Below are 27,254 nucleotides of genomic sequence, written 5' to 3' on the forward strand. Positions count from 1 at the left end.
CTAACAGGACCTTTGTGTTGGATTCATATAGGTAACAAGCAGATAAGTTTGTTAACAGTAGTATGACATATTCGTATAATGGAACATCACACAGCACTGAAAAGAGAAATCAGTGAATGTGTATTGTGTGTTTTTATTATACAGGGTGGGATAAATGTAGGTTTACAGTTGTGAACACAGGAAAAAAATGTTTATTCTTGTATTATTAATTATTGTATGATTTTCCATACAAACAACTGTAAACCTACTTTTGCCCGCCCCTGTATATTAACATGAATTAACCTAAAAACAATACTAAACAACAAAAGCAAGGACGAGGATACTTGTATGGTTTTATTGATAGGGTTCAAAAACTGGCAAAACTAAATATCATTTTAAGACCTAGAAACAAAATATTACAACAATTTTGCAGAGCTTAATACTAAGTTTAGGTTAACAGCTACTTCTGGGGGGAAACAAGAGATACAACAGTGGCCTCTGATTTGTTTGTTTTTGCAAGAATTGTGCAGAAGGATGAAATTGGCAACACGGAAGTCCCTGGCTAAGCCAACCAACAGCTTCGCTGGGAACAGCGCCGGTGAACTGGAGAGTGGGTGAGTAGCCGGGCAGTGAGCATGTATGTGTAGATAACGCCTTATCAAATATTAGGCGTGAACAGGAGCAGAGAAATATGGCAGTCACTGGAGGAAGCGGGTACAGTCAAGAAAGTGCTGCTTGCTTTATTTTGAAGGTAGGAGACGCTGGAGCTGATAAAAAGCTGCTTTTGGTTTGTCCCTGCTCCACAGTCCCATCAGGTCCTTAAGATGCAGAAAGGGATACAACACGTGTTGCTCTAGAGCCCCCTGTGGAGGGAGGACCCAGACTTCGTTACACTTCCGTCTTTGAAACCGGAAGGAAGAAGATGGATAGAGCCGTAAGTATGTGTGTAATTTGAGTGACAAGCAGATGACTTTCCATTTGATGGCTTCAGTTTTCTCCATCAAGTCTACATGAAGTCAGCTAAACTGCTATGAATGTAGTAAGAGAGGAGGAGTTATGTGTGGCAGGGAAAAGAATGGAATTCTCCTCTTTGGACACTGGAAAATAAGCCCACTGGGAAAGTGGTTCTCAAATATTAGTGAGTATCAGACTCACCTCGGGGCCTTGTGAAAAGAAAGCACCATTTCCCAGCCCCAGCCCCAGCCCCAGCCCCAGCCCCAGCCCAGAGTTTCTGATTCCGCCGGTTTGGGATGGAGCATGAGAACCTGCATTTCTGACAAGCTCCCAAGTGGCTCTGATGCTAATAATGAACAGAGGACCACGCTTTGAGACTCACTAAGCTAGAGGGGGAAGAAAATAATGTGACTGCCAAGTAGTATGTGGTGCCAAACTGAGGCACGGAATCATGAATCTAAAATGAATCCCATCAGCCCGAGTGTGGTTTTGCCTTAGCGACGTCCTGCTACTTGGGCGTAGGCACGGGCAAAGAGGACTGAGGTTCGCGAGGTGAGTACGGTGGTGGCAGAGGGTACGAGGGGCTCGGGGATATTTGTAAGGTAGGGATTTTATAATGGACAGTGGGATAGAGGATGGATTAAAGACAGACGGGCTAATAGGCAATGAGGCAGGGACAGGCAATGAGGCCGGATAGTCACCGGCCTGGCTGTCTTGAGTTCAAGCATGATAGCATGGATGTACTTGCAGAGGGATCAGATGGTAGAGGAATGGGAGTCAAAGAATGAAACGCTCAGAGGCAGAGGTGCTGTGGTGTATGGTGGTGATAACCCTCAGGGGGTGCAAGGGGACCAGACTCCTGAAGCAGCAATGGAAAAGCTCAGGACGGGGGAGGCCAGGGCACACTCCACCTTTTACCCATTTGGGTACTGAGGTCTCTGAGAGTGACCGCCCTTACAGAGTGAGATGGAGATGGGGGAGGGAACATCTTCAGTGACTGATGGGAACAGGTGCCGGAGGGGTTGGTAAGACGACTGCAGGGAGGAGATGATGTTGGAGCTGATCTTGAGGGCTGTGTTGAAATGAGGGGGACAGCACCAGAGGGGTGACAGTTCCTCCTCCACCCGCTTGTCTCCAGTGTGGGGAGGGGACAGCAGTGGGAGGGGGTGGCTTCAGTCTGCTCCCCTGGGATGAGGAGAACCGCTCAGGCCGCAGTGAGGGGCTGCTTCCTCCCTCTCCTGGCCGTGGACAGGCTGGGGATGGACTTCCCACTATTAATAGCGGGAGAGGAAACGCAGAAGAATGCCCCAGGAAGAGGGCGTGTGGAAGGAGGGCAGGAAGGCAGCGAGCGGGAGGCTCTGGCCTGGACACCGGCGTCCACCTCGCCTTCCTTTGTTACCCCAGCTCACCTCCCCCAGCTGTGGCCACCTCCCCCAGCTGTGGCCACCTCCCCCAGCTGTGGTCACCTCCTCCAGCTGTGGTCACCTCCGGGAAAATGAAACCAGAAAGCTCCAAGGGGGCACGAAAGGGTAAGCGGACGTCTGATCGGGCAGAGGAAAGCACTCAGACTGGGACATCAGAGACCCGACCCTTCCTGTCTTGGTTTCGCTGGTGATCCCCGAGGCCCCGGCAAGGCCTCGGCCCTCTGTGAAAGCAGCACATCTGTGAAACGGGCCAGGTGACTTCTAAGGTCCCTGAGGAGGCAGAGGAACTGTCCCAAGCACGGGGCTGTGTATGTACAGAAGTCAGCGTTCGCTGTGACAAAAAGCCATACTCACTTCAGAGGCCTTGCTCTTGGCCCCCTTTATGACAGCTGACTGACCCTCAAAACGTGTTTTGCCAACATGTGACCTCTGCTCTGAGAGCCTCTGCCCTCCTGGGAGGCACCGCCAGTGACCTCAAAGGGGTGGTGATGCCACCTCCAGCTTGGTTTGGTTGAAGCCTGAGCCCCTCCCCGTTCTCCAAGGCCGACCCCATCAGACCCCAATCCTTGATTGCCAGGTTTCCGAGTAAGAGCTGGAAATGACAGTGGGGCTGGTGGGACATGGGAGCTTTGGAAAGATACAGGCCCCAAACTCCTGGTCAGTCCCTAGGCGCTGAGATGGTCTGGCTAGGCTGCCCACCCCCCAGTGCCGGTGTATCAGAGACGTCCTCTCTACACCACAGTCAGCCCCCTTCACTCTCCTTCCCTCGTTTGAAAAAGGTGATTCAACCCCACCTGCCACCATGTGATGTCCCTACATCTGTGCTTCTGGGGTTTCTATAAAGCAAGTCAACGCTCCTTATTCCAGCCGGGTCTTACAAGTCCCCTGCCTCAGCAGAGCTGGGTCACCTTTTCCCACTACCTCCTCCCTCTTGCTTAGCTGAGTGCTCACTGCCTTCCACCAACAAGGCCTTCTGAGTTTCTCTCTCGGCCCCAGTGCGGGCCCTGTCTTGGAGGCTGTGTGCTCTGGTGTGGTGCCCTGGGTGACACATTAGTCCTGTACCCACTCCTTATAAATGCCGGTTCTCTGTGGTGCTAAAGCTAATCCCAGTACCCTCACCCCTGCCCCCCGCAAAGGTCCTAACCATTTTGGTGGGGGGCAGGGAGCGTGACAGAGGGTAAACAGCATCACAAGGAGCTGTGGACAGAGGCTGCCCTGGCAAAGGCCAGTGCTCTGGACCAGAAGCCTGGGGAGGGGACAGGGAGGCTGGCTTGCCGCATCTCTACAAACCAGCTGTCCCCCCACATCTGCACTGGACTTGGATGAAGCCCAGACCCTCTCTGTGCATGGGGGTCTCATATCAGATTTCTGTGGCTGGCTGCCATTTTAATCCCCACAGGCTGGGTGGCTTAAAACAACAGAAATCGATTCTCTGAGTTCTGGAGACCAGAGGTCTGAAATCAATGAGCGGCAGGTCTGCCTCCTTCTGGATCCCATAGGGGGACCCTTCTTTGACTCTTCTAGCTCCTATCAGCTGGTGGCATTCCTTGGCTTGTGGCAGTGTCACCAACATCACCTTGCTGCCTCTTCCTCTCTCTGTCTCTTATAAGGAAACTTGTCACCAAGAAACTGAATGCTGAGTCAAACTTGTCAACAAAGCACTCACAGTAACCAAGGATGACCTCTCCTCAACATCCTTAGCTAATTACATCTGCAAAGACCCTTTGTCCAAATAGGGTGATAATCGCAGGTTTCAGGGATTTGACATGTATATCTTGTCATGTCAAATGGGGAGAGGGGGACATTTCAGCCTCCCATGGGTCGCCATCTGAAAAAAAGGGGGTAACGACCTGCAGGGCTGCTCTCTATACCCCTCCAAACAGCCCCCTGCTTGGGCCAAGGACCCCAAAGATGCACCTGATCCACTTCCCAGACATAAGGGATGTTATGGGCTAAATGCTTGGTTACCCTCCCCCCAAAAAATTTGTATGTTGAAGCCACCAAGGTGGTGGTATTAGGAGGTGGGGTTTTGGGAGGTTTACATGGGGTCATGAGTAGGATAATCCCCCTATGATAAGATTAGTGTCCTTAGAATAGTCCTTAGGATGGGATTAGGGTCCTCTGCCATGTGAGGACATGCAGGAAGGCAGACGTCTACCAGCCAGGACGACGGGTCTCTCCAGAACCTGACTATGCTGCCACCCTGATCTTGGAATCACCAGCCTCTAGACCTGTAAGAAATAAGTGTCTGTTGTTTAGACCAGTGGTTTTCAACTGCCGGTCAGCAAGACATTTCACGCTGGTCTGCGAAAGAGTTAACCACAAAAGGGTATAGACCCAATGATTATAGGCTCAATAATCTTCCTACAACATCAGAGTGGTAAACTCTTTCATGAACCAGCATGAAATTTCTGGCAGACTGGCATCGCAGGTGGTTGCAAACCACTGGTTTAGGCCCTGGCTGGTTGGTTCAGTGGGTAGAGTGTCAGCCTGTTGTGTGGATGTCTCAGGTTTGATTCCTCATCAGGGCACACAAGAGAAGTGACCATCTGCTTCTTTCCCCCTCCCTTTCCCCCTTTCCTCCCTCTTCCCCTCTTGCAGCCAGTGACTCAGTTGGTCTGAATGTGTCAGCTTCAGGCACTAAAAATAGCACAGTTGAGTTAAGCATCCACCCAAGATGGGAGGGGGTTGCGGGGTGGATCCTGGTCCGGACACATGCAGGAGTCTGTCTCACTATCTCCCCTCCTCTCAGTTACTTTTTAAGTAGATAGCTTTAAAAAAAAAAAAAGGAAAGAAAGAAAGAAAGAAAGAAAAGAAAAGAAAAGAAAAGAAAGGAAAGAAAGAAAGGAAAGAAAGGAAAGAAAGAAAAGAAAAGAAAAGAAAAGGAAAAAAGAAAAGAAAAGAAAACCACTGGTTTGGACCACCCAGTCTATGGAATTGTGTTGCAGGAACCCAAGCTAAGAAAAGGGGCTCAGGGTGGAGGTTAATTAATGAGAATACAAATAGCAGGAAGGACGGCTCCAACGTCTGGGCAAGGGCAGAGTCCCAGCCTGCCTTCCTCACCCCTGTCAGGCCGGGTGGTCAGGCAGACAGGTGTGGCCACAGGTTCCAGTCTTGCCCCACTGTCCCTGTCCCTTCCCCTGTTCTCTTGGTGGCTCTGGACAGCAGTACAGCACCTCAGCGGGTTCGGGCCTGGCTCCTCAGCACCGCCTCTCCCACAGGGCCCCGAGCTGCCCCCTCAGGGGAGATAATTCCGGGCATTCTTTACATCTGGGATTGTTCAGCCCTTATCAGCTTGTTTCAGCTGCACTGCCGGACACTCGCTCGCAGGGTGGGTCCTCGTCTGGCCGTCTCCCTGGGCAGGAGAGGGCACCACTGTCCAGCGTGGAGTTCCCCAGCAATGGAGAAAGGCAGCCTTCCCTTGGGTACCCCTTCCCTGCAGGCGGGGGCACCACAGCCCAGGACACCTCACCCACCTCGTCTGCCACAGGCCAACAAGTCTTTCTTCCTTTCTGTCCCCTGCACCTGGGAGTGTGGCCCAGAGCCTGAGGGCACCCACTCCACCTGCATCCGTCCCTGCCCAGCCTCATCCTCACCGCGTGACCCTTCCCTCTCCTCCCCTTCCCCTCCGCAACACTGGCTAAGAGCACACACTTAGGAGCTGACATCCTGGGTTAGTCCCTGTTCCACCACACATGGGCAGTGTGCCAGGCCAGTGGCTTAACACCCTGTGCCTCAGTTTCCCTGTCAAAAGTGAGGAGGGTGAGATCAGCAACCAAGTCATACCTTTCTTTACGTGCTTATAGCAGCACCTGCACATTAAAAGTCCTCAGTTAACGTCAGCTCTGATTATACATCCCCAGGCAGATGGGAAAGGCTCCCTCCACACCCCTCCCCCGAGCCGTGTGCGTGCACGCACACCCCCCCCCCCCCCCCCCCCCGGTACAGAGCATGCTATAGCGTGCCCATCCCTCCTCTGGGTGTGCTCACACCTGCACGGACCTGACTCAGGGGATGGTGGACACAGGGCTCCCCCAGGCCCATCGGGGCTCTTCCCAGGTTCCCCAGTGAGACACAGCCACTTAGGGGAGATGACCGCACCGGGGTGGACGGTTAAGTGAATTTCCAGATTGGGGGGGGCAAAATCTTCCTGGGGTGAGTTTTCTCCCTCCTCAGGGAAACCTGGGGAGTCGGAGCAGGGTGGGGGGCGCTTTCCTGATGGCAGCCTGGACTTCTGTCCTGATGTTACTGCCAGACCTCAGCCTGACCAGGCAGGGCTGGGCGGCCCGGGCCCCCCTTCTGTATAAGGAGCCCTGTGGGACGAGGATGCTGGCGTGCCCATCTCCTGCTCGGGTCTGGGTTTCTTCCTTGGTGAAACCACACTAGCTACGGCCCCTCTGCCTCCTTCCCCAACCCCCGGGATGGAGGGAAGAGTAGACGAAAGAGTCTGTGTCTGGCTCTGCAAGGCGGCAGGAACTCAGGGGTTAAAATGTACTAACCATCAGCCGAGGGTGGGGCTTTTACTTGGTATCTCACTTAATGCTGAAAACCTCCAAAAGTTCGATTATTAAGAGACCCAAGTGCAGAAGGGTGAAAGGGTCTGTTCAGTACTTACAGCAAGAGATAGATCGGGGACCCTGGGGCACCGGTGCGACTGGAGAGCAGCTTCCTGTCCGGGGCACTGTGTGGCCCCACAAAAGACCAGGCTAAGAGTGGGGTCTGTTCTCGGCCTGGGGCTCCTGCTAGGCGAGCCACTTAAGTTCCTTGGGCCTCGCCCCCCATTTATAGAATGACGGCATTGGGACACGGCAGTGTCCAACAGGGGTCGGCAAATTTCTTCTGTAAAGGGCCGGACAGTAAATATCTTAGACCTCGCAGTCTCGGTTGCAACTACTCAACCTCACTGCACCCCCAAGGCAGCCATAGTCAGTATGTGACTGAGTGAGCATGGCTGTGTTCCAATAAAACTTTACTTACAAACACAACTGGTTTGCCCACCCTGGTGCTCACGATGTGTCCTGGGGCTGGGGCTGGAAGACTAGGTTTTCCTCCAGCTGTGGACCCCATTCTGTGATGTCCCTGAAAAGCCCCAGAGCCCCTGTACTAGCCTACTGTTAGAAGCTGAGCCGAACTATTTGCAACTCCTATCACAAAGGGAAACACCTACATTGGTAGCTCTTCAAAAACAAAAGAAGAATGAAATTTAAAATCTCAGTGCACCACAGTTCAATAACTCACCCATCGGGGTCAGAGAGGCGGGTGGAGGGGATGACCTCAGAGGTGGCGGTCCCTCTCTGCGTGGCTGTGACCATTCACGAGCCACAGCACTCCTCGATGCTCAGACCATCGTGGAAGGGACCGTGGCCGTTCCCCTAGGACCCCTAACACTGGCACAGCACCCAAGGGACACAAGTATGTCACAGGGATGGGACTGCCTGGTGCTGCCCTCTCTCTGACCTTCACAGGAATGGCCAGTGACAGACAGCTGGGTCCGGGGCAGGACTGGGGTAGAAGTCCAACAACAGACAGGTGGTGCATCTAACCTGGCTCCTTTCCTGTCCTCCTTGGGGGCTGACTGCTTGGTCCAGGGCCCCTCTCCTCCTTGGTTTCATGGAGAAGAACCCCAGGCCTGGGCTACCCACTTGAACCATCTGCCTGGGGCCTGGGGTTTGGCTGCTGAGTGTCTCTGCCACGGTTTCACAGAGGCTGCTGCTGTGTTTAGTTAGGTCCTGGGAGAACAGCCCCTTCCCCATTGACTGCGACAGCGTTTCATCAAAGAATTACATTTAGCCTGACCAGGCCGTGGCGCAGTGGATAGAGCGTCGGACTGGGATGTGGAGGACCCAGGTCCGAGACCCCGAGGTCGCAGCTTAAGCGTGGGCTCATCTGGTTTGAGCAAGGCTCAGCAGCTTATACCAGGATCACTGGCTTGAGCAAGGGGTTACTCGGTCTGCTGTAGCCCCCCGGTCAAGGCACATATGAGAAAGCAATCAATGAACAATTAAGGTGTCGCAACAAAAAACTGATGATTGATGCTTCTCATCTCTTTTCATTCCTGTTTGTCCCTATCTCTCCCTCTCTCTGACTCTGTCTCTGCCACACACACACACACACACACACAAAATTACATTCAGAGAACCACACAGTAGTACAAGTGGCAGATGGGTCACGCCCAAGTATCCAGCACACAGATCACAAAAGAAGACACCCTCCCAGTCACTCTGCATCCCCAAGGGTGACTTCTCTTCTGCCTTAAAGATCATGGGTTAGTCTGGCCTGCTTTTGGCATCACACACCCCCGTCTCTGGGTTCGGACTTCGTTCTGTCGGCGTTTCATCTGTGCGGTCTGTCCTTCCCGTGCTTCCAGTTGCAGACTGTTCATTCTCACGGCAGTGGAGTATGCCACTGTGGGAACGCACCACAGCACCTCTGTCCACCTGCTGCTGGTGGGCGTGCTGCGGCTGCCAGGGCACGGCCTCTTCGCACAGGGCTGCAGGGCGCGGTGGCTCACGCCTTCGCAGAGCAGGCGTCTGCACTTGCGGCAGGCCGAGCTGTGTGGACAGGGCCTGCGGCTGCTGGTCCTGTGGGGCGCGGGCAGGGAGATGAGCCCAGCGGGCAGGCTGGCTCCAGGCCCCATCTCCTGAGCTCCTACCTCGCTGTCCTGACGCCAGATGCCACCCCAACAGAGAACCTCAGGCTCCCTGTGTGGGCCACTCCAATGGGCTCTGTCTTCCCAGGTGCACTCCCTGGCCAGGGGTTGTTATCACATGTGGGCTTCGGGCCAGGGGCCTGGCAAGGTGGGTGCAGAGGGGCAGCTGGGAGGCCGGTCCCGAGTGGCTTTGTTCTCAGCTCCCTCAGAGGCCTTGGTTTCCTCGTGATTCACAGAGGGGTGGCCTCAGGGACCTCACAGTCCCTTTCTGATGACAATCAGAGGCCACGCCACCCCACCAGAAGCTCTCCAGGTGAGGGTCAGAGGGCAGAACTCCACCTCTCAAGCCGGAACAGGAATGAGCTCCTGAGCAGGAAGCTTCTCAATACATTCTTGGAATTACTCATTGTTATAATTCTGTTGCTGAAGGCAGAGAGGTGAGAAGAGCTTGGAATTCAACCGACTATGCCACCCAAGACTGCGGCCCTGCCTCTACCTGTGGCCAAGCCCCCGCCACCCTCTGCTTCCTCTCTCACCCACGTGGAGCTCCCCGGCCCGAGCCTGCCTCGGCCACCTGCTCGCACTGCTCCCACAAGAGGGTGTGCATGTGCTGACCCCTGGAGGTTTGAGACGTGTGTGAGGGAGGCTTCATGGAGGGACGGGGCTGGGCTGCTCCTAAGCTGGAAAGTAAACTAACCTCCTTAAAACAATACCCTTCCCGGAGCCTCCTAATCCCCTGGCCTGCTGCTGACCATGTGAACCCTGATTTGTCTGGCTGGGCAGCGTGCCCAGGAGCTGCCAACCCACCAGCCTGAAGAGGCTGGGGCGATGCCCAGCTGACTGAGCTCACCTCCCTGCCAGGAAGCGCTCCTGGAGAAAGGTCAGAACAACAGGCCAGCGCCCCAGGAGAGGTAAAGTACCCTGCAGCTTGCCGTGAAGATACTTCAGGGGCCACAGACGTGACAGACACACAGCCTCTGCGGGAGGAGCGAGCTCTGGGGCCTTGGTCTCCTTGTCTGTCAAAGGAGAGAGAAATACCTATCCTGGAACAAAATTAACTTTTATTTTATTTTATTTTTTTTTTTAAATCTTTTTTTTTTTTTTTAATTTTTATTTTATTTATTCATTTTTAGAGAGGAGAGTGAGAGAGACAGAGAGGGATAGAGAGGAGACAGAGACAGAGAGAAGGGGGGAGGAGCTGGAAGCATCAACTCCCATATGTGCCTTGACCAGGCAAGCCTAGGGTTTCGATCCGGCGACCTCAGCATTTCCAGGTCGACGCTTTATCCACTGCGCCACCACAGGTCAGGCAACTTTTATTTTTTTTATTCAGTTAGAGGAGGGAGGGGCAGAGAGAGACAGACTTCACATACATCTGGACCAGGATCCACCCAGCAAGCCCACTATGGGATGGTGCTCTGTTGCTCCCCAACCGAGCTCTTCTTAGAGCCTCAGATGGAGGCCATGGAGCCATCCTCAGCACCCAGGGCCAACTTACTCCAATGGAGCTATGGCTGCAAGAGAGGGAGAGAGAGAGAGATAAGTGAGAGGGGGGAGGGGTAGAGAAGTAGATGGCACTTCTCCTTTGTGCCCTGACTGGGAATTGAACCCAGGACATCCACACACCAGGCCAACACTCTACCCCTGAGCCAAATGGCCAGGGCCCAAAATGAAATTTTAAAAACATGTTTAAGCTTAGCAGAACAATTTCAAAAATACTCCAAATCTACAGAGGCTGGTGTGGCTGGATGGGAAGCTGGGCTGCCACCCTCGCCAGCATGATCCTGTGCACTGGAGGCATAGATGTCTATGCCTACAGTTCTGGGATGGGAGCCGTAGGGCGCCGTGTGTCCTGCTGAGCTGGTGTCGGGTCTGAGACCACTGGGCACGTGTGTCATGTGTGCTTCCTCTCACTTCACATGATCAAAATGTCTATGAATCCATCAAAAACAGTTTATCACCATTACTCTTAAGGTCATACAACCAGCACTTATCACATGAGCCAGACATCACGCTGAGAGCTTAACGTGTGATCCCTTCTGTGTCTCCTACCCTCTCCAAGGAGGGACAGGAGGCTGGGGAGACAGACCAAGCAGGCTGTGAGTGTGTAGGGCAGTGCTCTGCTCCCTCCCACAATGGCTACCGGGGCACAGGGCTCGCACAGCTTTTCATCGGCCCCATCCGGTCCCACATTCCCCAGGTGCACCTGCTACATCATTAGTCCTCCTGGGGCGCACACACACCTCCACAAGCCGAAGTGTGCGCACACTTGGCATCAGACACTTCCCTCAGCAGTCAGTTCAAAAACAGCCTTCGTAATTATCTTTCTGGGGGAGCATGTTGTCATTCCCACGCCACCTCCCGAAGCCATGAAAATAACCAGATGTGTACAGGTTTCTGGGCTGCTCCTAGAAACGTCTGCCAGGGACACGTCTTTAGTCCCGGCTGAAAACAAACGAGGGCCAGGAGCCAGAGGGAAGTCTAGTGTGGATGGGGGGGGGGGGGGCAGTCGCCTCCCTGAGAGCGCAGTGAGAAAGTCCTGTGAAACAGGCCCTGTGAATTTCCTGGGGACTGACGGGTTTCCTCCTGGTGGAAGCAAAAGGTTAGGCAGCAAGCAGAGCTTTCCAAATTCCCAAATGTGGGTTTTTTTTTCTGTCCTGGAGAGAGTTCACCTCTTCCAGGAATAACACCTGCATCCTTCTCGCTGCACAATAATCTGCGTTAGTAGTGATCCCCAGACTAAATCTGGCTCAGTCGGCGGGCTCCTGACATCCCCCCCACCTTCCTTTGTGAAGCAGGTTCAAGTCCAGACTCTGCTTTTGGCTCCAGAGGTAGACAAAAGGCACAACTCCCCAAAGAGAACAGAAGCTAGATTTCTTAAGTGTTTGCAGATTCAAGAGCTCTTAGCTTCCTCGGGGGTGTGGGAATCTGACAGGGGTATTGCTTAAAAGGAAGTACTTGGCTGGGTAGCTCAGTTGGTTAGAGCATCATCCTGATACACCAAGGTTGCAGGTTCAATCCCTCGTCAGGACACATGCAGGAATCAACAAATGAATGTGCAGAGGAGTGGAACAACAAATTGATGTTCCTCTCTCCCTCAAATCAATAAATAAAAAAAAATAAAAAGAACAAACTTTGTTAATGAACATGACTATACAATTGAGGATTGGTTCTCTTGTTTGTCCTGACAGAGTCTGTGGGCAGGGGTGGGGAGTGAGATAGTTAAAAGCCATGATCAGCCTTAGCCAGAGAGTTTGGTTGGTTAGAGTATCATCCTATAAAGCACAGAGGTTGCTGGTTCGATCCCCAGCCAGGGCACGTACAGGAACAGGTTGATGTTTCTGTCTCTGTCTCTTTCTCTCTCCCTTCCTCTCTCTCTCTCTCTCAAAAAAAAAAAAAAAAAAAAAAAAAGCCACAATCATTCCTTTTAAAGAAAGCCAAGCTGTCCAGTTCCCACTGTTTAAGACGGTGGGGCTAATCTAGGAAGCTTGGTTTCCTATGGGCTCCACCTAGGGAAGTGAATCCAGGATCCCAGAGCCAGCCTTGGTTGGGGCCAGGTGTCCAAACAGCTGAACATGCATCCCCCAAAAGCAGCTGAGGCTTAAAGACACCAGAGGGGAAGACTGCCAGGTGAAAACACACACACACTCGCACACGGCGATGCCACAGTTGTTCTTTTCAGAAGAGGCTGGCAGCGGAGGGAAACCTGTGAAGTTCCCTGGGCAGGCAAGGCAGTCAGGCTTTCTTAGATCACAGCCGTCGGACACTGGCGTTCGCCTTGGACTCGGGGTGTGGGAGGGGAGGCACCATCTCTGACCCCCTGCCTCATGTGCTCCCATCCCAACTGCTTCCTCCACTCTCTTTCCTGCATTTCCAGTCTTGCCACCCTGCCCGGTGAGAGCAGAAGCCCAGATGTCTAGGCCAAGTTGATTTGGCCCAGTCGGTGTCCAGGGCACGGAAAGTGAAAGGGGCTGCTTGGAGCCTTCACGACTTGACCCTGGGTAAATCATCCTCCAGCCTCGCATTTCTCATCTGGAAAGTGGGTGCAGTGGACAGCCTCGCATTTCTCATCTGGGGGATGGCATGGCCCAAGGCCACGGGATTTCAGAGAGGTCGAGCCTGAGGGGGTATTGCCTTTCTCATCCCTTGCATCTCTGGGTCATAACATAAGCACTAGGGGGACCCATGACATCACTGAATCCCACCCCAACAAGAGGGAGGCAGGCAAACAGAAGGTCAGAGTATAGAGTACAGGTCGCACCTTCTTTGGCTTCTGGAACTGTGGTCCTGCACCCAAAGCATGCTCGCTCCCCTGCCGGGCAGCGGTTTTCGACCTTTTTCATCTGATGGCACACACAAACTAATGACTAAAATTCTGCTTTTTATTTGACACGCAACTAAGATGGACCCTCCTGGCCCTGGCCAGTTGGCTCAGTGGTAGAGCGTCAGCCTGGCGTGCAGGAGTCCCAGGTTCGATTCCCGGCCAGGGCACACAGGAGAAGCGCCCATCTGCTTCTCCACCCCTCCCCCTCTCCTTCCTCTCTGTCTCTCTCTTCCCCTTGCACAGCCGAGGCTCCATTGGAGCAAAGTTGGCCCGGACGCTAAGGATGGCTCCATGGCCTCTGCCTCAGGCGCTAGAATGGCTCTGGTTGCAACAGAGGGTCGCCCCAGATGGGCAGAGCATTGCCCCCTGGTGGGCATGCCGGGTGGATCCCGGTCGGGCACATGCGGGAGTCTGTCTGACTGCCTCCCCGCTTCCAACTTCAGAAAAATACAAAAAAAAAAAAAAAGATGGACCCTCCCGCATATCTGTTCCATGCTCGCCACCCCCCATACACCTCTACACACACATACGCACACAAAGCTTACTTACTAGAGGCGGCAGGGGCAGGGATGGCTGGTATGTTGACAGACTTGCCCTAAAGCTCATGGAATTCAAAGGTGCGGTTCTATGTGGTCAAGACTAGGCTTCCGGCAGGCCCCGGGGTAAAGCCAAAGTGTTTCTCCACCTAAGTGCAGGCTCGCAGGACAGTAAGGGAGCTAGGGATGAGGGCTGGCCTGCCCCCAGGAGCCAGATGTCCACAGCACAAACTCTCCAGTGCCTGGACCCACGGTGGCCATGGAGGAGGTGAGAGCAGGACGACCTCAGCCGGAGGCCCCCAGGTGAAGGCAGCCCAGCTGGAAGAAGGGGCATGCTGGGGAGAGGACAGACAGCACACGGTTCAGGAAGGGAGCCGCAGGCTGAGACCCAGCCGACACTCTACTCGGCAGCGCCCCTTAGGGCTGGCCTTCAGGGCTGCATCTGCCTGAGCTGGGGGACCTCAAGCTCACTGAGCTATGCGACCTGCCTGCGAGGGGTGCCTTAGGTGCTAGAGGCGGCTTGGCAAACACAGGCAAGCAGGTGACGCAGCTAAACAAGGACTCCCCCCACCCTTTCAGCCACTTGGCTCTCGGAACTCCAACTCCGAGGAGAAATGACAGCCTGAAGGGGGATGAAATCAATGCCCCTCAGCAAGCCCCGCTTAACCAGAGCTGGGGACAGAGCTCCCAGCACCACCACACCTTGTGAGCCACTGAGGCACATCCTCTGGTGCCCTCTTCTCCAAGTCTGGGGCAGGATGACAGGATGAATTACTCACTGAATTTACAACAGAAATTGACGTAGTGCTGTCAGGAGCAGGCACTCCCAGCAGCAGGGGCAGAGGCTCAACAGGAAAGGAGCCAGAAGCAACCACGTTTGCTCCATCTGGGCGGAAAGATCAACCATCAAATACATCCACAGTTCTCTTAGTAATGCCTCCGACTTCTGAGAGGTGACGCCATTGTCAAACACGGGACTGGAATGTCCCTAGTTCCTGCCAGGCTCTGCTACAAGCAGGCTCCATTCTGACCCCAACCAGACTTCTCTGTGGTTTCCCAGAACGCCCTGTGGAGGGACAGCCAGGTAAGGCTGCATCTCCACGTCAACGAGGTCTTGCTTTGCAAAGCCCCAGATTCACTCCCAGCACACTTCTGTGTCTGATGTTTTCTCTGCCCGGTCCAGACATTTACATGGGACTGTCTGGGTTTTAGCTCTGTACGTCGTACAGCCCAGAATACCTCTCCGTCCCGGGCAAGCTGGGACAGCTGGCCACACCACCTTTACATCGTTCTTTTCCCACAAGACGTTAACAGATGATCTACAAACAAGAGGATGGGGAACGGGAACAGGCTCCACAGTTTGAGGAACACTGGATTAGATGAAGTAATAAGGGACAGCTCAGAGTACGTGAGGTCATAATATTGATTTTCCAAGGAGGGGAACAGAGGAGGTAGTGTTTCCCAGACCTTTTGGGCCACAGTGCTCTTTTTTCCCATAAAGCCATTTTTATTCATTTATCGTTCATGGAGAGCATAACTATGAATATCTTGTGGGCTACTAGGGTTCTCTGTGGACGCAGTTTGGGACACAGCTTGTTTTAGCAAAGTTGTAAAAATTATTCAAAAAGACCATTATGTGTCCTGGTTGGGTAGTTTGCTTGGTTAGAGCATCGTTCCAATATACCAAGGTTATAGGTTTGATCCTCAGAGCACATACAAGAATCAACCAAGGAATGCATAAATAAGTTGAACAAATTGATGTTTCTCCCTCTGTCTCTCTCTCCCCCCCTTCCTCTCTCTAAAATCAATAATTTAAAAAAAAAAAAGACCATGTGGTGCTAGCCCTGATTTACCATCTGGCTAAACTGAGGCACCGAGCAGTGTCCCACTGGGGCTTATTGTGCGGAAAGCCAAATGCATTCCTGTGAGTAGTTCCTACCTTCCTCCCACTTCTTGTATCTGCAAATAGCTCCCTGGTTTATGCTAGTCTCCAGATTGTAGCCCCAGGCCTCTCCGTTCCTTCTCCGAGAAGGAAAATGTAGCCATGGCTGCAGAAAAACCAACATCAGCCTTCACTGCCTGGACCAGAGGTGTCACTGGCAATTCGGTACAAGAGAGGAGAGTTGGTTGAGGAGAAAGGGAGCTATTTAGAAGGAGACAGGGAGAGACTCAGATCTACAGGCTGGACAAGGGCAGTGATGCAGGGGTGGCTGAGGATCATTTATCCAAGTGGAGAAATAGCTGTGGACGTGAGACTCCAATTTCCGTGTGACAGGCAGAACCTGCAGGGCTCAGGGTCTGGATGGCTTCCGGAAAGCCCTTTTCACTTGAAGCCCAAAAGTGAAGAGCAGCGCCCCCTAGGGCTGAAGTGGGAAGCACCTGGTGGGAACCAATAAAGTGAGGAGGCAGCCACCAGAGCCTTTTGTTACTGAAGCACCCCTGGGCCACCTTCTTCCAGGAATGTGGTCTACAACTGGAGCACTCACCCTGAGTGACCTGTCTGTGGGGCAGTGACTAAATGCTGAAGGGCTGGTCCCTGGGGAAGAGCCCCAGGGAAGAGCCAAAGAGGTGAAAGCTTGGCCCAGCGTGTCCAGCTGGGGAGGGGACAGTAGCAGAGTCTTTTTCATCACACCTCACACTGGGCGAGAGCTGAAGCCAATGAAAGAAATAAAATGTGTCAGGCACATCATCACGTGACTGTATTGAACCCTCACTGTTGAGGAAGGCCCCAAACCCATTTTATAGCCGGAGAAACAGCCCAAGGAACAAGTCGGAAGTCACAAGGCCACTAAATATGCCAATGCTCAGACTAAAATCCAAGCTTCTAATCGCAAAACCTGGGGCATATCATATGCTAAGAGATTTGAATTTTTCTTCTCTTGGATAGAACTTTATCTAAAATTTTTATGTGGAGACCTACTACGCAGAACAGAAAAAAGCAAAACTGGGTGGGATATGTAGTCCCCCCCCCAAAATTGGTCAACTTTTAGTTTTCCCCTCCAGATGTGCACCCCAAGCTCTCAGTGGCCCCCAACACAGCTTACAGAACACCTGTACCAGGTGTGGAAGCCACTGGCCTCCAGCTCCCCAGACCCAACTCCTAAGACAGTACAGTATCTCCCACCACCCTGGACTCACACTGCTGAGACGGGGCGAGGAAAGGAGGGGAAGGGGAGAAATACTCTGTCATCCTAAGAGGCCAGTGGGGGAAAGCAGGTCCCCTCTATGCTTGCCCTGATGGATGCCCTGCTCGTGGGGGGTTCCCAGGCCACCTCAGCGCACTGAACTAGCTCAAAGATGAGGAAGCTTAGTGGGAGGAAGCTGGATTTCTTGTAAGAAACTGCTCCATCAGTACCAAAAAGCTGGAGCCACAAAAAACAAGGGCTAAGTTAGAAATGGCTCAGCTAGAAGGTAGCAATGCCACTGAGGACAACTGCTTATATTTTATTCATGCAGATGCAGAGTGGATCTGACCGGCAAGGCGAGGAGTCAGGGCAGCTGTAGAGAAACCCATGGTTTTCAGGGACCATAACAGCATTTGCTGGTGATCTATTTCAATATCTACTCTGTCCTTCATCTTTTATAACTGGACCACTGTATTTTGGTTAGGCATATGGGTGCCTGAAATAAAAATTACTTTCCCTAAGGAATGTACTCTTCCCTGCTTCCCTTGCGGTTAGGGCTGGCCACAGCACTAAGTTCCATTCAACAAATGTGACTGCAAGTGTTGTGTGTGGTTTCTGGCAGGTAACTTCAGAAGAGGAGCTGCAGGCCTCTTGTTTTTTTTGTCTGACATCTGGAGCCCAAGTAGCCATCTTGGACCATGAAACAATAGGCTAAGGGTGGCAGAACCACCACACCAACCCTCTGAAACTATCAGATATAGAGATATAGCTTGTGCCTTATGTAATGCACTATTCCTTTTGAGTTGCTCTGAACAGCCAAATCGAGTTCTAACAAACAGGAGCCCTAGCTGCTGGACCTCCCCCAGCTCTCCTCCTCCCTGGAGTCCCAGTTCCCTCTCATGCCCATGTGTCTGTTCTTCCAATGCCCAGAGCCGGCCCACCTGCCACCTGCCTCTCTTCTTCTGGAAACAGGTTAGTAGCCTTGCAGTTAGAAAGCTCAGAACTGGCAAGCAAGCCTTTGGCTTCGAAACCAGCTTGCCATTCAGCAAATACTTCCTAAACTACTTACTCATTTAGCAAATACTTACTGAATGTCCACTACGTGCCAGGTACTGTTCTAGGCGCTGTGGCTACGGCACTGAACGGAACTCCCTGCCCTCCCGGAATGTACAGTCTGCTCAGGCGAGAGACAGAGACGAGCACTCTCAAGTGATGGGTGCTATGGGGAAGCTAAACGGAGTAGGGGCACAAGGGTGTGTTACACAAGGCATCCCGGAAGGCCTCTCCGAGAAGGTGGCGTTTAAGCAGAGAGTTAACGGAAACGAGGAAGTCGGGCACGTGGATATTTGGGAAAGAGCTGGTTGGCGATCTACTGTGGTGTGGGTCCTTGGTGTCCGGGCCTCAGTTTCCCCCCGCTGGTATGGTCTGCAGGTAAAGGCTTTTCCAAGGCAACCTCAAGCTGCCCCAGCCGGAGACTCTGGCTTCAGTCAGCATGTTCAGAGCAAGTCAGCACAGGAGTCAGGGTGGATGGGGGCTGAGGGGGCCCTAAGACAGAGATTCACGAATTTCAGGAGAAGTGGCTGGCACTGGCCTCAAACTCGGCTGATACGATATGTTTAAGAACTGCCTCCTCACTGTCCCTTCTCCACTGACCTGGGAGTTGCAAGGTTAGATAGATATCAGATAGCAGTGGGCTCCTGGTCAGCCCATGCATCTCCAGGGACCTGGCTCTAGGAGGGCCCCCAGCACCCCAACTTGGGCCTGCATGGCAAGCCACACTCAGCCACTCCTCAGATTCTCTTCCCCCTGGGCTGAGGCACACAGCCTTCCAGCCATGACAATTGGCGGACGAGGTGCCACCCTGCGCCCTGGCCCTAGGGAAGTTCGAGGTGCTGACCCGAGGGGAATAAGGCTACAAAGGAAGAAAAGGTGGTGGTGATGGTGTGTGTTGGGCAAAGGGGTGGGGACAGAGAATGGGTCAGGAGGCCAAGCTAAGCTGGGGTCTGTGCTGGCCACTACGGTAGTGGGCCAGGGTGCGGGGGCGTGGGGAGGGGCGGTCCTGAATCTGCAGTCAACCGTGGCATTTGTATACTGGTCATCTAACCAGCATTTCTAACCACCTCTTTGCTCCAGGTTTTGGCTGGGTGTTGTGGACACCACAAGGGCTCCGGGCAATGGGAGACACACACAGTCACAGTGAATGGTGGCCAGCACTGGGACATGGTACTCAGGGAGCCCTTGCAGAGCCTAACTCTTGGCTCAGAAAGTGGCTCCAAGTCTCAGCTTACTCTGATGGTGAAGGGAGACAGTCTGGGCACAGTCTAGAGTTGTCATCATCACACAACTCTTTCTGAAAAGCATTTTAATGAGTTTTTCTAATGCCCAGGAGAAATGTCCAGTGACAGGTGTCCATGGCTGTACACGTGTCCACACATTTTAGGAAACCCTCAACGGGAGTCACTGGGAACCTGAGCAAGTGACCTCACTGCGTTCCCTTGTCTGAAGAGTAAGCAGGGGGGCAGACACTTTCCAGAAGGCTCCCAGCTCTAGAATTCTGTGTTCTCAGATTTTCTAGTTTATTGAGAAGTAGTGTGGAAATTACCTTTGCCAACTGAATTCTACTCTGTACGGTAATCACAATTGCCATATGAAGATCTTTTGTGGAGACTCTCCGGAAGGCTCTCCTTGAGAAAATCCCCCCAGTGGAAAGGTCTGTGTGACCCCAAGAGTCACAATTCCAGATTTGCCACCTCATTTGATTTCTAACAGCCCCACACAGTGGACAGGACACGTGACAAGGAGAGGCCCTTGCAACTTCACCCATGTTCCTGGAAGAGGGATGTGACAGGGACCTCCCCCCCCACTCTACCTGCTGGGCTCCCTGTCCTGCTTCACACCCCAAAGGCACGAATAAAGACTGAGCCCAGAGCTCCCTGGCCTCGAGGTCTGAGGAAGTCTACAGCGGGGTTGGGGTTCAGCTGTGAGCAGGGAGCGGGCAGGGGAAGCTCACTCAGTCTTTTCCCAGTTGTCTGGGAGGGCTTGCACTGAGCAGACCTGCAGAGGGCCCCTGGCTGTGAAGAAGCAGGCCCCGCCCAGGGTAGGGGCCATCTAATCCCAGCCTCCCTCCCACGAAGTGCAGTGAGCTGTCCAGAGGGTTCTGCCCACTTGTCTGAGCTCAGCACTAAACTGTTGGGGAACAGCACCGGTCTGCTCCGGGACCCCAAGCCCAGAAGCTTGGACCCTCAGCAGTTGCCCCCACCAGCCCGGCTGCTGCAGAAGGAGCCCATGGGCCACCATCACTGCCCAGGACACGAGCAAGCCTGGGCTCCTCTCCCAGAGAGCCTAAAACTGGGGGCTAGGGCCAGTTCCCCTCAGTTCAACTCTGAGCAACTGCTCAGTTCCCCACGCTTTGCTGGGCCAGGAGGTGGAGAGGAAGATGCTGCCGACCTCCACTCTTGAGGGGCTCACCGTGTGTGAGGGGGTGGCACCCAACAGACCATGGAACATAACTGGTTCCACCGAGGAAAGCAGGGAAGGCTTCTCAGCAGGGTGACAGCTGAGGAGGCACAGGAGTTAACCTCCAGCCCTGCCTGCTCAGGGGAATGCAAACCAGGAGTCCCGTTCCTCACTCAGCTTCCAAAGGGCAGACACCAACCACCCTCCCCCACCCCGAGGAAAGGCCGGTGGGTGCAGCCTCCATGCTGCCCCCTCTCCCTCTGTGCCCTGCCTGCTCTAGGCCCAGGGCCACCTCCAGAGAACCAGCCCACACAGCCCTGGACACACTGCCACCAGGTAGCTTGGTGACCCCCAGGCTTCTCACCCCTTCTCAGCCTGTCCCTGCCCCCCCTGCCCCCTCAAAACCTGCTTAGACCAGTCTGCCTCCCCGCTCGCCCCCACCTTGCTCATCCCTGCCTCAAAGGCATGCCCAAGCAGTGCTGTCCTAGGAACACCCGCTGTTCCCCTCCCTCCTCCTCCCCAAAGACTTTCTGCAGCTCACTGACCCCATCTCCAGGACCCCCAGCCTCTAATCTGTGTCCCCAGCACCCTCCATTTCATTTAGCCTCAGCCGCCCGATGGTCTCCCATCCCACGCTGACCCTTCTATGCTAAAATCCTCATATAAACTCCCACCTCCTGCAGGAGGCTTCACCCAGGTCCCCTCTCCTCAAATCTCAGTGTGTCTTTACACAGCCTCCCTTTTCCACATGTAGCACTTTAAGTTTCAGGGGTTTAAAATTTTTTTTAACTTATTTATTCATTTTTAGAGAGAGACAGGAAGGGAGAGAAAGCGAGAGACAGACAGAATGGTTGGTTTGTTGTTCTGCTTATTTACGTGTTTAATGGCTGATTCTTTGTGTGTCTTCAATAGGAATCAAACCCACAACCTCAGTGTATCGGGACGAAGCAGTAGCCAACTGAACCACCCGGCCAGGGCTATTTCAGTTTTTATTACCACCACCTATGGATGGAGACCCACACACATGAGCAGAATCCTAGCTGGACCTTAAGCCAACCAAGTGCCCAGTATATATGCTTTGTTAATTATAATAATTAGGAGTTATTGAGCTCTGACCATCAGTTGGGCACAAGGTCAAGCTCATCACATCAGCTATCGTCAAAGCAACCTGCAGGTTAGACATTTGTTATCATTTTAGAAATCTGTTATCATTTCACAGATAAGAAAACAGAGGCTGAGAGGTACGACTTGCCATGTGATTCAGCCAAATCAAACCAAAAAGCACTGGAAAGGGGTCTAATGCACTGTCAGGCCCCTGGGTATAATGCTGTTTATGCCACAGGCTGTGTGACACCCCCCCCCCCCATCTAAGAAGGTAAGCTCCCAGGGGACCTGTCCAGGGATAATTCCTCTATTAAGGAGACTCACACTATAATATAAGCCTACATTTTTTTTATAACTGAACCACAGGATGCCAACAGTTTGGGAGTCACACCGATCCCTGGTCACTGTGGCCCAGGTGGCCCTACCTTCAGAAGGGCAAAGATGGAGTGGTCCTTACAGACTCCTTCCACAGTCACGAAGCACCAAGCCTGTGCCCCCTCAGCCTTTTCTGGCCTGTGTGTATTACTGATTTACAGTTTTCAAAGCATTTCCCTTTGCCACTGCATATTCTAATAAAAGCATCTTAGGGGAGCTTGGAGGGGCCAAGTTATGAGCAGCAGAAAAGTTCTGGATGTTCTTTGTTTGCCACATTTGGTCAAGCTCCTACCATGTCCCTGCCCAGATGCTAGGAAAGACAGTCCAGCCTTGAGGACAGGAGAGCTGGGCTCGCAGGCTTTCCCATAGGTGGCTCCAGAGCACCTCCTCTAGGGCAGGGGGGTGGGGTCTCCATCCCACAGCCCCTACCCTCCCCTTAGAGCTCAGCCTCTGTAAGTTCAAAAGCACTGAGAGTGAGCCCATCTCCCTTCTGCGTGGCGCTAAGAGGCTCCTTACAGAAAGAATGCTTGTCAAGGTCCACCCTGAAGTCAGCTGTCCTAGGAGCAGGGCTGAGGAGAGCACTTTCTCCAGCATCGTCTCAGCCAGGCCGGCTGTGTAAATCTTCAGGGACTGCCATCCTCACTGTTGTTGCGACCATTGCTCACACTGTGCCTCCTTTTCCAGGGGCGCATTGGGAAAGCCCTTCCCTTACTTCCCTGGTGGAGTCTCAGGGGCGCCCACCAGAGGATGCCCAAGCCTGTGCGTTCTGAGCTCCAATCCATCCCCATGGGGAAGGTTCCCCAGGGTGCAGAGAGGAGAGAGGAGAATATACTGTCTTTCCAGCTCACCCTCCCTTCTCCGGGGCTAGGCCAGCACCTGCCAACACCTGCCAGCAGCAGGGTCCCTCCCTGACGCTAGAGTGGTAACATCATTCTTTCCCACTGCAGACCATGCTCAGGTGGGTAGGAAAGATAGGCACCTCTGGCTAGGGCTGTTCCCAGAGGCTTTGGAACACCTGCTCTGATGGGGTTTGCAGCCGCCGCCTGTCCGCCGCCTGTCTCCCAGAAAAGCTAACGTTTAACCTTTAAAAAGAAAATGAGAGTGTTTCTAAGGTGCAGCGAAGGCAGCATAAAAAAACTTCCTGTTCATACAAAGGGGCCAGAAGGGGTCTCCCTGTCCTGACCACATGCTAGGAAGGGATCTTTTGGTGACATAGAGGCAGGGACCTCACTGGGGTAGGTGACTCTAGAACTGTGGAAGGTCTACTTATTCCCCCTCCACCTGCCCCCAGCAGGGAATCGGTGGGCTAAGCCTGAACACACCGCTTGGAAAAACCTCTGCGAACAAGTAACACATCGCCCGCGTGGCCCGTTAGTGGAGGCTTATCACCTGCTTCGGGGACTTCCTCGTGAGCGTCCGGAGTGCCACTTTGACTAGAATCAACGACCACACAACAGCGCCCCTCATCCCTTCCAACACAGAGAAAAGAAGCATCAGACCCCGAGGGTCGCGCGAAAACCTTGGAGCCTCGCGGTGTCCTAAGTTCCCACTCTCTGCCCGCAAACCCTTCCGGCGGCGGCGCGCCCCCGCCTGCTCCGGCACAGTCCGCCGACCGCTCCACCCCAAACACGACCTGAGACAATCCACACGTGGGGCCCGGCACCTGCGGCGTTTTCTGGTTTGGGAGGGGCGTGGATGGTGCAAGGGCAGGATTCTGCGTGTGGCCCGAGCGCGAGGTGGGCGAAGGGGTTGCTCCGGGGCCGGGCCAGAGGCGCGCGGGCACGGCGGGGGTCCCGGCGGGGGTCCCGGCGGGGCCCGAGCCACCACTCACCGTCCTGGGAGAGCGACGGCAGCGGCGGCAGCAGCAGCAGCAGTGCCGAGAGGGCCAGGGCGGAACGCATCGTGTCCTGGACCCGGGCCCGGAGCAGGTGGCTGCGAGGTTGGCGGAGGGTCCTAGAGCCCCGGCGGTGAGAGCCTGGGCGCCGTCCGCGGAGGCCTGGCGGTGGCTGCGGTGGCTGAGGTGGCTGCGGCGGCCGGGCGGTGACCCGGGACTCCCGAGTCGCGCTCCCGCGGTGCCTCCTCGCGGCCGCTGCCGCAGAGCTGGGCTGGGGCTCGGAGCCAGGCGGCCGAGGAGCTGCGGGCGGCTGCGTCGCTGGCGGTATCTGCGCGGCTGCGTCCGGGCCGGCGGCTGCGGCGACTCCCGTCCTGTCCGCGCCGGCCCCCGGCCCCACCCCCACCCTCCCCTTCCCCCAGCAGCGCGCTGGCGGCGGCGGGGCCGGGCGGGGCCGGGCTGGGCCGCGGACAATGAGCAGAGGAGGAAACTCCGCCTTGGAGAGCGGCGGGCGGGGGAGCGCGGCGGGCGCGGGCTCGGAGGGTGGGTGGGGGTGCGAGCGGGAGTGTGAGTGTGAGTGTGTGTGAGTGTGCGCGCGCGCCGGTGGGGGTGTCAGTGTGTGTGCGGGGCGGTTTGTTTGTGGCGGGAGGGGGGGGGGTCTCCGCGCCGGGTAGCTTCCGGCCCGCGGCTCACAGGTGTCGCCCGCCTTGCTTTGGGGGTTGGGGGTGGGGGCGTGTTCCAGCGGGACCCACCTCCCTGCCGCCCCAGCCCTCGTACACCCATACCCCGCGCAAAGCGAGTGTCCAGTCCTGTGTGTTTGCTAAGGACCATTCGAGGCCTCTGGGCTGCAGCGCGTTCTGCAACGCTCGGACAGCATGTCTCCCACGTGCCAGGTGCAGCTCACCTGTGCGCGGGCCCGCACTGCACAGGACTTCTGAGTAGGTCTGTGTCGCAGTGTGCGCTCACAGGCCAATCTGGACTAATTAGCTGCTTAATCTCTCCCAGCCTAGCTTCCTCGCTTGTGAAATGGAGGTGATGGGTAAAAAGACACATTTTTGAGGGATTTATATAATATATGCCAGTCAAAGAGCTTTACATATATTAACTCATTTATTCTTCACAGCATTCATATTTTTAGCCTCGTTTTGCAGACAGGGAATTGAGTCAAAACCAGGTTAAGAAACTTGCTCAAAATTACATAACAAGTGAGTGGCAGCCCTGCTTCGAAGAGTAGTAGTTTGGAGAAATACAAGTAGTAATTTCTCAATTTGTATTAGCTATTATTCTTTTAAAAAGCTATTATTCTTAACTCTTGCTAAAGAACAGCAATAAAGATGTATGGTTCCGAGGTCAAAACCGACGTGGGCTCCACACCTACCTGTGTCATCTAAGACCCTGGGCAGGTTACTCTCTGTACCTCATTCTTTGCATCTGCATTACAGGGATAAGGCCACCTACCTAGGTGGCTCAGAGATTTAACTAAGATAGTACCGGAAGAGCACTTAGCACCCGGGCCAGGAACACAGAAAATCTCCGTGAATGAAGCGGCCAGCTCTCGATGTTGTGGTGAGAAATTTGCAATCGTGGGATGGGATGGAAGTTGAATGCCATTAACCGATTTAAATGGGTGAGATAACAAAGAAGCACCCTCTGTTTTTTCCCCAAAGGCTGTAGGCCAGGTCTGCGTGTCCGGGAGCCCCCTGCAGAGGACGCGCAGAGTGAGGGGTGACCCAGTGGACCTTGAGCCAGAAGGGTGATTAACCCGGAGTGGGGGAGCAGCATGGATTTGGCTCATGTGATTTTGGGGTTGGTAATCCCGATTCTTTGTGCCAGATGAGTCTGAGGTGTCCCTAGGACCCAGCCCCATTCTAAGGACAGTGGACCCCTCAAGGAACAGCATCTCGGGAGCCCGGCTCAAGCTTGAGACCCGCTGGCCAGGCTGTTTTCATTAGGAAGTTTCTGCAGGATCTGTTCTTGGCCCCGTTTTGCACGCCGCATATGGGTAGGACAGAGGGTGTTCCCTGTAAAACTGTGGGATGTGTGACTATCTTTGATGTTTTTTCAGTACTGTTCCCCTAACATCCACGTCAACAAAAGGACTTGTTTGTCCAAAACCAAGCATACTCTTAAAAAAAAACTGAGCATTAAAAAAATGTGTATGCTGTCTGATTTAAACAGTTTTTGTGCTCAGAGAGTCAATTTCTCTAAACACCTGGAAAAATGAGTTAACTTTGTAAAGGGAGAATACATGTTTCAAAACTTGGAGCATTTTAAATTCACATGATTTGGGACTGGTCCTGTCACCAGATTGTGCAGAATAAGAAGAGAATAGACACCAGGTTTAGGAAACCAGGCTGCTCATTGTAGCTGAAGACTCATCAAAATTAGAATTGCTCTGGACCCTCCCCAGTATCCAACAGCCCCCCTGTCTTTTGCACAATGGGGCTTTCAGGAATGAGGCCCGAGGCTGGCTAGGCTTAGTGGTCACGTGTGGTCAGGGAGCAGATCTGTCCTCAGGTAACTGGCCTGTGTCCCTGGCCCTCCTTAACATCTAGCTTCCACTAGCAAGCTCACTGGACCAGAACATCTGAGCTTCTAGTTGAAAATCAAAGCACTTTCAGAGGTCCCCAAACTTTTTACACAGGGGGCCAGTTCACTGTCCCTCAGACCATTGGAGGGCCGCCACATACAGTGCTCCTCTCACTGACCACCAATGAAAGAGGTGCCCCTTCCGGGAGTGCGGCGGGGCTGGATAAATGGCCTCAGGGGGCCACATGCGGGCCCGCGGGCCGTAGTTTGGGGACACCTGTTAATATAGATGCTATTCCACAGTCCTTTAGGGATTTATTCCATTTTGGTTGTGTGACTGCATGAGTTAGCTCCCCTAGAAGATTTTAAACTTTTTAATGTGGGATGTTTCTTATTCATCCTCTACTTCCTTAGACCACCCAGAATGGCACAGCACATCGTAGGTATAGACAGATGCTGAAAGCAAGCATGAATGCCACCTGGAAGGTAATACACAGGAACCTATGGCACAAGGTTTAAAATGGCTTTTTCCGTTGCCCCTATCAAAGTCAGGGTCACAAGTCTCAGCCCCATGTATAATTTGGTGATGTTGCTGACCGCATCCTGAAGTGCATGCGGGTTTAGTAAAGCTCTCTATAACCTCATCCTTAATACTTTTATTCCCCAGTCACAACATCTACATTGAGAGATGGGACAGAGCCTCCAGCCACCACACCCCCAATAGAAAACAAAAGCTCTATGCATCCTGAAGACATCTTGAAGCCACAGCACCTGTTCATAAGGTGCCAATATGCTCACTTTGGCTTTCTAACCTTGACCTCTGAGTTCTTTGGGAGCTTGGAGAAGTATTTCCTTTGTCTCAGAATCTCAGGGCCCAGTACAGTGGTGCCTGACCCCGAAAAGATGCTCAATGCACGAAGGCGAAATAGATAAAGGAGTGGTTGGATTTTATCTCCAAAGTAGGGCTT

The 27,254-nt window shown here is 53.6% G+C and overlaps 1 protein-coding gene across 1 annotated transcript in view; it reads right to left on the minus strand.

Moving 5' to 3' along the window:
* PODXL (podocalyxin like) overlaps positions 1 to 24,810 on the minus strand; it is a 46,668-nt gene extending 21,858 nt beyond the window's left edge. Inside the window, exons 1-2 of the mRNA XM_066254535.1 lie at positions 24,662 to 24,810; positions 23,758 to 24,467 (exon numbers count right to left, since the gene is read on the minus strand). Coding sequence (XP_066110632.1) covers positions 23,758 to 24,467; positions 24,662 to 24,810 — 859 coding nt within the window. The remainder of the gene's footprint in view (positions 1 to 23,757; positions 24,468 to 24,661) is intronic.
* Between the last annotated feature and the right edge of the window lie 2,444 nt (positions 24,811 to 27,254).

Source organism: Saccopteryx bilineata, chromosome 2, assembly GCF_036850765.1.
Source record: "Saccopteryx bilineata isolate mSacBil1 chromosome 2, mSacBil1_pri_phased_curated, whole genome shotgun sequence".
Classification (NCBI taxonomy): Eukaryota; Metazoa; Chordata; class Mammalia; order Chiroptera; family Emballonuridae; genus Saccopteryx; species Saccopteryx bilineata.